At 44.8% G+C, this 9,442-nt stretch overlaps 1 protein-coding gene across 1 annotated transcript in view; it reads right to left on the bottom strand.

Moving 5' to 3' along the window:
• Rnf19b (ring finger protein 19B) overlaps window positions 1–9,442 on the bottom strand; it is a 38,967-nt gene that overhangs the window by 15,250 nt on the left and 14,275 nt on the right. The window contains exons 4-9 of the mRNA XM_031378746.1: window positions 7,420–7,582; window positions 6,887–7,001; window positions 4,887–5,027; window positions 3,370–3,577; window positions 1,019–1,150; window positions 5–65 (exon numbers count right to left, since the gene is read on the bottom strand). Of these exons, the coding sequence (XP_031234606.1) occupies window positions 5–65; window positions 1,019–1,150; window positions 3,370–3,577; window positions 4,887–5,027; window positions 6,887–7,001; window positions 7,420–7,582 (820 nt within the window). The remainder of the gene's footprint in view (window positions 1–4; window positions 66–1,018; window positions 1,151–3,369; window positions 3,578–4,886; window positions 5,028–6,886; window positions 7,002–7,419; window positions 7,583–9,442) is intronic.

Here is a 9,442-nt window from a genome sequence, read left to right as displayed (position 1 = left end):
TCACCAACTGATAGTGACTTGGTTTGGCTTCAATGTCCACTTGGATTTCCATATTGTTGCACTCTCTGTGGGAACAAAATTTACTGTGATGAGAGTCATGCGTAGGTTATATCTGCTCCTGAAATAGCTTCTGGGTTCTGGGTTAAGTGGTTAGAAGAGGATCCACGCAGACCAGAGCTCACGCCTCACCTTCCCCTTTTCCACACACACACACACACACACACACACACACACACACACACACGCACGCACGCACGCACGCATGCACGCACGCACGCGTGCACGCGTGCGCTCTTGCATGCAGATTCATGCACTCCTCAAAAGCTCTCCTTAAAACATCTAAAAAGAGCTTCCAGAGGGGCTGAAGAGATGGCTCAATAGTTAAGAAGAGCACTGGCTGCTCTTTCAGAGCTCCTAAGTTCAATTCCCAGGAACCACAAGGTGGCTCACAACCATCTGTAATGGGATCCGACACCCTCTTCTGGCATGCAGGTATACATGCATACATATTCATTTACAACAAACAAATAAACAGCTTCCAGAATTCAACTAAGTACCTCAGCCTATCTTACTCTAAACAGGAATGTGAGAGCAAGTTGGCAGCTTGTTATGACAAGTCATTCCTCCTGCAGTATGGAGGACCTCACCACACCAGGGCAGACACAGTGCTCCAAGTGAGAGAGACTATGGAAAGGAGATCCAGCAAGGGCAGTAGGAGCCCTAGATCAGGCACTAGCTAACATCAGTACAACTCTTTAAACTCCGTTTGAGTAATTCCACTGTTACAACAGCTAGACAAAAGGAGGAGAGTGGGAAGAGAGACAGTGAGGGAAGAAAAGAGGGAGGGAGGGAAGAATCAAGAGATGAACAGTCCAGCACCACAGAAACGCTCAATGGATTCAGCAGCATGCCACATCTCCCACTAGATGGCACACAGGGCCCTGAGCCGAGGAAGGGAGCTCCTGAAGATCTACTGTCCAATGAATACAGCTGTCCCGTGCTCTGACTGGTCACATACCTGTCCTGTGGGTTGTAGGAACTGATTATGGAACCGGCCATAGCACGAGTGCTTGCGCTGTCACTAATTGCACCAAGACTGGCTGTGTCTTTGGGGAAAATTTCCTTTTGGACATCAGCTTGAACTTCTAACCTGTGTGAAGAGGGGACATTCAAGTTAATATGAAATGCAGTGTTCTGACAGTTTGTTTCCTGGCGCACACCTCTTCCATTATTCTCTTGAGAACTGTGATAATCTGTTGGATCATCTCAAACAGCTCAAACACATGCCCACATAGTTCCTCTCTTACTTATCAATTGAAATTGTTCCCTCCTTTCTGTCCCCAGTGCTACTGCATAATCTAAGTCCTGACTAAAAAAATCAATACTGGGCTCTTATCCAGCAGCCCCTAAATTCAAGTCAAGCAGCTTTCCAGAGCAGTGTCAATACAGGCAAAGACCCAACCATCCTAAAACCCCTTGCCTCTTGGCTCCCTTCCTGCCTACAGACATCTGTGGCCTTCCCGATCTGCAAGCTGCTCAGATTCCCTTTCTTCGTTAAGTCCAGCATCACAACCCCTCTGAGTTACATTCTATACCTCCATGGCTTTGTGGATGCTATGCCCTCTCTCTAAAGTTTCTCTTTCTCTGCCTCAAAAGCTTACGCTAGGTCTTTAACAACAAAGCACTACTATTTCCTCTTACTCTCTCCCAGCACCCGCACCTCCAGCTGAGTGCCAATCTTCTTCTGCACCAGCTTCCACACCTCTCTCCACTACTCTGACCCCATTCACACTTTGCCCTTCCCACCTTGGACATAGAGGAAGAACTCAAACACTTAGTAATCAGGTGACCTCCAGGCTGTAAGAATGAAGGGCACATAGGAGCCAACCTCCTTCCTTGTCAACAGCACTTTCATAATGGGGTTTCAAGGCTGGGAACCCCTAACTGATTCCTTTCTGGCTCAGCACCATTTTGTTCTGCACTTAAGTATTTCTTCATAATGGGTTTCCCAGTCAAGCCCATTTGACTCATTCACTTCCCATAAAGGAAAGGCTTTCACAGGATGCAGCAGCTGCCGGCTGCATTGCAGTCTCAGCAAGTCACGCTCCAACTATGTCTGTGGCTCATTCAAGGGGAGCTGGCTTTAAGAGAGCACAGCAGTGAATACTCTAGCATGTGGGGGCAGGGGCCATTAACAAGGGACACTAGTCAGAAGATGCAGCTAGGTCAGCAGCGGCTCCATCCTGCTGCCTGTGTCTCTGCCCTACACTAGGAAAATGAGGGCAATGGGGGTGGTGGTGTGTGTGCACTCGGGCCTGTGTTCCAGCTTCAGCTCTGCCACACATCACTCAGTGGGCACAGCCTTTCTCAAGGCCTACCAGGCCACCTCCTTGGTGGCTGCCAGAGGCTGGTTCATGCCAGTGGCTACACTAGAATCATCTGAGGAGTCTTTTCTAAACATAGACGACCCTCAGGTCCCATCCCAGGACAGTCTAAGTTATTAATTCTGGAAATATACTCCCAAAATCTATTTTAAGAGGCTCCCAGGTGAACGAAGGACACCAAGGTGAAGATCTAGTCCACCTGCCATCTGCCACTGCATCTTTGTTGCAGCCAAATCGCCATCTGGTCTCACCCTAACCTCCCAGGACCAGCAGCTCAGGGTCTGGGAAGGCAGTGTCCTCTCTGGGGGCTCCCTACAGCTTCCTCCGTGTTCTCCACATCACACTGAAATCAGCAGAGGCTGCTTCCAGTCAGTTACCGAGTACTAATGCTTTTCTTAGCTGGAAGCCCTCCAGGTACCTGAAGACAAGGATCTATCTCCTCTACCTCCTGCTCTGCTGTGCTCCATGAGGCCACTCTTCCCCTATTGAACTCAACTAACTGCTTCTTGTCTAATGCCAATTATGTGTCTTTGAATATATATAAAAATAATTATGGCATTGTTAGGTCACTTCAGCAAAATGCAAGTAGATCAGTTATTTTTATTGACAAGGCTTTCTGTACTCTTAACACAAATTCACAGAACTGATTTTCCTACTCTATCCAGTGGGAATAGGATAGGTCATGAAGAGTAGTACAGTACAGCGAGTCAGCGTGATACAGCATAAAGCCAACAACAAGCCTAACCAGGGCCTGCCTTTGGCTCTTCTTGCTTCCTAGAGCAGGCAGCATAACGAAGCAGTAAGACCTAAAGTCAACATTCTTTAAGTGAAGTCATTATGATGCAAGGAATTTGTGACCTTTGAAAAATAAAATACCACTGATGATTAAATCAAAATGGGACATCCCTGGTAGAGAGCCATGGCTCAGTGTGTCCTCTCTTACAAATAATTCCAACTGCTTGTTACAGACCACCTCTCTACTTACCGGCTGTACTTTCCCTTGCCGCTGGAGAGAATACCACCACTCAGTGTGCCCCCTGAGAGGGCAGCAAAGCTGGCTGTCTCGCTGTATGGACCCTGCATGACACTGAGTCCGTCTGTAGGGCTTCCACTGGTACTCAGCACGCTGGTCAGGCCCTCAATGCTGCTTTCTCCAATGCTGGGGTTCTTGAGGGCTCGCCAGGCATCTGCCACTGTGGTAGAACCAAACATCTCCATTTGAAACATAACATACAAAGAGTCTGGAAGGCATTTTCCTGCAAAGACTCTTCAGAGTGGAGGAAGTACAGCATTCACTTAACAAGCAGCTACTGTGTGAGACAGCAGAATCAGACTGCTAACATCTGTATTTAATCTTCTCAACAACTTAGTGATTAGTAGCCCTTATTTCAGATGAGGAAATAAGAATTTGAAATAAATGACTGCTTAGGATCACTTAAGTCACACCACTGCAAGCCCACTATTATTTCTGTATAAGAGTCTACAGCAGCTATTTTTTATCTATCTCAGTGGGTTTTAAAAAAATATTATGAGACAGGGTCTCATTCTATAGTCTAGGCTGTCCTGAATTTAGCACTTAGCCTAGGCTGGCCCCTTGGATATCAGTCAGTCTCTAACCAAGTGCTAGAATTACAGATGTGAACTATCAAGCCTGACTTGTTTTTCTCTTTTTACTTTTAAGCCAGGGTCTCCCTGTGTCCCAGACTGACTTTGAACCCATGACATCCTGGGCCTCACCATTCCCAGTGCTAGGATTCTAAGGAAGTGTTTTCAGGCCACTTTAACATATGACTAGCTCATGTGCAGCATCGGCTAAGAAGCATCAGAAATATCTGTGTTGCAAGTAGGTGAAGACAGTGCTCAAGTAGGAGTCAGAAAGTCTGCTCTCATCTCAGGTTTGTGGGAGCCCTTGCTGCGGAAATACAAGCTTGAGCAGTTCCTACTGAGACGGGGATAAAGCCCTGGCCCTCCCTTTTCAGAGTGCTGTTGTAAAAAGCAAGCAAGGTATTAACTGTGGGGCTGGAGAGATGGCTCAATGGTTAAGAGCACTGACTGCTCTTCCAGAGGTCCTGAGTTTGATTCCCAGCAACCACATGGTGGCTCACAACCATCTGTAATGGGATCCGATGCCCTCTTCTGGTGTGTCTGAAGACAGCTACAGTGTACTCGTATAAATAAAAGTAAATAAATCTTCTTTAAAAAATTAGATAATTGTATAACGTCCTCTGAAACTGACTGCAGAGTTTTCTTATCACCACCACACTAACACACTCAGTTACTTGAAGTCCTACTGGCTCATATCTGCCACACATAGGCAAGTACCAGAGGAATTAACCTAATAATTCTGGAACCAAGAAATGAAAGGCTAAAAATACTTTACCCCCCACAAAGCTCATTATCCAAAGAAACCCAATGACAACCTCTCTGTAAATAGTGCTCAATTCTACTAACTTTTATCTTTTGTTCCATACATTCAAATGGATATTAAAGGCCTTCCTTTACCTGTGATTGGACCATCATCTTCATCAAATTCAATTTTTACCCCCTTTCCATTAGCTGTGCTAACTCCACAGCCACCTCCACGGCAGAGAGAAATGGGCACAACCCCATAAACATACGCCAGCATAATGGGGACACCAATACCTGGGGAAAGAGATGGAAACATGTCATCAGGTCAATAGGCTGCAACTGTCCTGGTTCTCCCTCCCAGATTGGGCACAAGCAAGCCACTAGGGCCAAAGAAAAACAAACTGGGCCATCTGAAGAGGCTGATCAGACAGTCATAAAAGTCTGGATGTCTTGGCTTCAATCCATGGTCTGTCTGTCCATAGAACCCTTCCAGTGATAAAGAAAATAGACATATAGAATCCAATGTATCCAATGCATGCTGATTTTACTACCCCCTTCATGGTTGAAGTGCTAAACTAGAATCAATCAAGAATCAAAGACTGAAGGCTGGAGAGATCACTCAGTGGTTAAAAGTACTGACCTGAGTTTGATTCCCAGTACCCATGGCAGCTCACAACTGTCTAACTCCGGTTCCAGGGGATCTAATGAGATCCTCTGTCCTCCAGGGGCACCAGGCACACAAGTGTGTACAATACACAAACAGATAAAACATACACACAAAAACAGACACTGGATGAGTGACTGTAGGGATTGTGATTTGAAGATCCCCCAGACTGAATTCTCCAATCACACTGCTGTGTGTGGCAGAGTAGTTCAGTTGTGACATATTAAGAAGAAAGACTGCCTGGATTTGGGACCAGAGAGGTTGATCACCAGTCAGTCAGGAGCACTGGTTGCTCTTTTACAGGACTTGGGTTCAATTTCCATCACCTACATGGCAGCTCACAACTATGTTACTCCAGTTCCAGGGGATCTGATACCCCTCAAACACACACATGTAATGCAGACAAAACAATGCACATAAAGATAAATTTAAAAACAAACAAAAATAATAAAACAAACAAGCAAGAAGTCTGTCTGGATTCATGTCCCAGTGACTTGATCTTAGCTCCATCCATATAGACTACACCTTTTTATTTCTAACTATGTTGTCTTTGTGGTACTTGTGAAGTCTAAATAGATTCACATATGAGACACTCAGAACCACTGCTGACAAATGATAAAACTCATGAAATGTTGGTTTCCAATTAATCTTTCCTTTCTTACTTTTGTGTTTGTGAGATAAGATTTCTTTCATGTAGCTCAGTTTGGTATTGACATGCTGAGGGTGGCTTTGAATTCCTGATCATCCTCTTTCACCTCCTGAGTGCTAGGATTACAGGGGTGCATCACCACACTAGGCTAAATTTTTCTAAAATAAATTCTCATACCTCCCAAGATACTGTGATACAAGATATTTAACAGAAAATATGTGGGGTTTTTTTGTGTGTGAATCCTTTAACAAATAAATAGAAGAAAAGGAGGAAAAGTCTAGCGTTTAATTTTCATTAATGAAACCTTTTCTGTGTGACAGCCTGAGTTGTAGGCCCGAGTCTGAGACACATCCTGATAACGCAGTGTAGCTGAAGAACGTCATAATAACAGTGTCTACTAAGATGAATTTCCAGGCTGGGGGGATGGCTCAGTTGGTAAACTGTTTATCTTGCAGGCATGAGACACTATTTCAATAAGACAACAGGAGTGCTGGCGCACAGTTACAATCTGGAGCTGGAAAAGTGGACACAGGTGGACTCTCTCGGCCTCCTGGCCAGCCACCCTAGCGCACTTGGCAGGATCCTGGCCTGTAAGAGACCCTAGCCTGTCTTAAAAACTAGGTGGATGGCTCCTGAGAATGGACCTCGAGGTTGGCCTCTGCTTCCAACAGCACTCTTGCATTCACAAGTGCCCCTGCGTCCATGCCACATATGTGAACACAGGAAGTAAACTAGCGAAGTCAACTCGGCACAGAATGTAGGTGCCTCCACAGTAGAGCCCCTGGCCCGCTGGCTGACCTGCTACAGTTAGCTAAAAGGCGCTGGAGGTAGCTAACTTACCAACGCTAACAGCAGCGATTACTGGGGATGCAATGACTGACAAGGTCACTCCTCCTGTGATGGCCAAATTCCTCTTGTGCTTGGAGGTTTTCCTTCCCTCATACCTGCTGTGAATCTAAGAATAAAAAGAAAATCCAGGTCAGCAGGTCAGGACATCAGTATTTTGCCAGGGAAAAAAAGGACAAATCCTTACTTGCAAGCTATATTAAAGCATGACCTCACCCAAAGAGAGATCTTTCTCAAATTTTAACCTAACCCAGACCTGGAAAATAGAAATGAATGCAGGAAAAGTTAATCCAAGAAAAGAAAAAATAGCTCAAGGGAATTTCACCTTAAAGTCACTGAGACAAACCAGGCCCAGGATGTTAATAAGAACTTTCAGCTCTCATGGGGGTTTATAAAAATCCATTTTAGAAATTAAAGTTATTTTTATCTACAAACCAGCTGGCTTTCACGCAGCCCTGAAATATAAAGCCTTTTCTTTTCCTTCAACAAAGCCAAAGCTGGAGCAGGCATAGTAAGGCATATCTTACCTTCCTCCCCACGTATACAGGAATGCCGATGACCATGGCGGGAATTGCAATGCCAGCAATGAGTGAGATCCCCACTGGAGCACCAATCAATGTGCCTAACTGCCAAAGAATTTTCTTTTTGCGGCTCCATGGCTTCTTGCCCCAGAATGTACAGCCAGAGGGACTAGAGAGGAAACATGCTCAAATTAATGGCAGCATCAGAACAAAGCTGTTGTGGCTAGAGGCTTGATAGGAACAACAGCCATCTTTTCAATAAGAATGATTAAGTGACAGGAGGCAACAGAAAACAGATCTCTTAGACAAGGGGGAGCAAAAGACAGGGGTTCTGGGGTTCTCAGGTTTTATGGTAAAGGCAGATCTCCAAAACTGACATTCTTTCCTTTCTTGTCTGACACATTACCTATGCTGATCCAATCATCCCAACCCGCACTACCTGAGATCCTGCACAGGTCTGCAGTTGACATCTTACCCAATGTGCTATGTCCTGCAGCTCATGGCACATGTCCCTCCTTACCTAACACACACAAACCACATGTCTTTTCTATGAGTTTGTTACTGAGAGTGGTTACTTTGACCCCTTAGCCCTTCTGTGTCTGACCCTTCTACCTCATTCCCTTTGTGCGACCTTCTCTATGTGATAAGTCTAGCAGTATATACCAAGTAGAAATCCTGTCTTTTTTTTTCTTTTTTTTTAAAAATATTTATTTATTATATGAAAGTACACTGTAGCTGTCTTCAGACACACCAGAGGGCATCAGATCTTATTACAGATGGTTGTGAGCCACCATGTGGTTGCTGGGATTTGAACTCAGGACCTTTGGAAGAACAGTCAGTGCTCTTAACCGCTGAGCCATCTCTCCAGCCCCAGAAATCCTGTCTTATTTGGTTCTGTGTCTCTAGTCAATGTCTGTTACATATAAGCCTTTAAATTTTCACTAAACTGGAAATGAAGTGTCTCATTTCACAAAGAATACTGCACAATAATGTCCACAAATGTTAACTCCTTTGGGTAATAATGTAATAGTCACTCAATTTTTTGGAAACTTACTGGATGCAAGAACTGTAAAAAGATCATAGCTGGGGCTGGAGAGATGGCTCAGTGGTTAAGAGCACTGACTGCTCTTCCAGAGTTCCTGAGTTCAATTCCCAGAAACCACATGGTTGCTCACAACCATTTGTATAGCTACAGTGTACATAAAGTAAAAAAATAAAAAAAGATCACAGCTAATGAGATCAGACATGACCGTGAAGTTAGCAACACTACAGAAAGTGATAAAGGAATGGGAGTGAAGAACGCAGCAGAAATGGGAAGCCTGGTGGATGAGGTGCACTTAAGTTGTTTTTCAAGGATAAGTAGGAACTCTGTGAACCAAGCCTAGTAGCACATGTCTATGATCCTAGCACTGGGAAAGCTAAATCAGTAGGATGTCAAGTTCAAGCCCCAAACCAGCTAACCCATTTCAGAAACCAATCAAAGGCCAAGCTAGTGGTGCACACCTTTAAACAGGAGGCAGAAGCAGGCAGATCTCTTTGAGTGAGGCCTGGTCTACACAGGTAGTTCTGAGCCAGAGCTATACAGTGAGATCCTGTCTCAAAAAAAGGGGTAAGGGATGGCAAGACAGCTCAGTGTGAGCATAATGACTTAGGCTCAACGCCTGGAATTCACACAATGGATGAAAAGGACTGACTCCCACAAGTTGTCCTCTGACCTCTACATGTATAGGTGGTACACACAAGTGTGTACACACACAAAAGAAAGAACTTTAAAAAATAAGTAAGTAGGGGCTGTAGAGATGACTTAATAGTTAAGAGCACTGACTGCTCTTCCAGAGGTCAATTCCCAGCAACCACATGGTAGCTCACAGCCATCTGTAATGGGATCTGATGCCTTATTCTGGTGTGTCTGAAGAGAGCAATAGTGTACTCATATACATAAAATAAATAAAGAATATTTCAGCCAGGCGGTGGTGGTGCACATCTTTAATCCCAGCACTTGGGAGGCAGAGGCAGGCAGATTTCTGAG

The sequence above is a fragment of the Mastomys coucha genome, unplaced genomic scaffold (assembly GCF_008632895.1).
Source record: "Mastomys coucha isolate ucsf_1 unplaced genomic scaffold, UCSF_Mcou_1 pScaffold18, whole genome shotgun sequence".
Lineage (NCBI taxonomy): Eukaryota > Metazoa > Chordata > Mammalia > Rodentia > Muridae > Mastomys > Mastomys coucha.
This window is presented reverse-complemented; position numbering and strand designations above follow the sequence as displayed.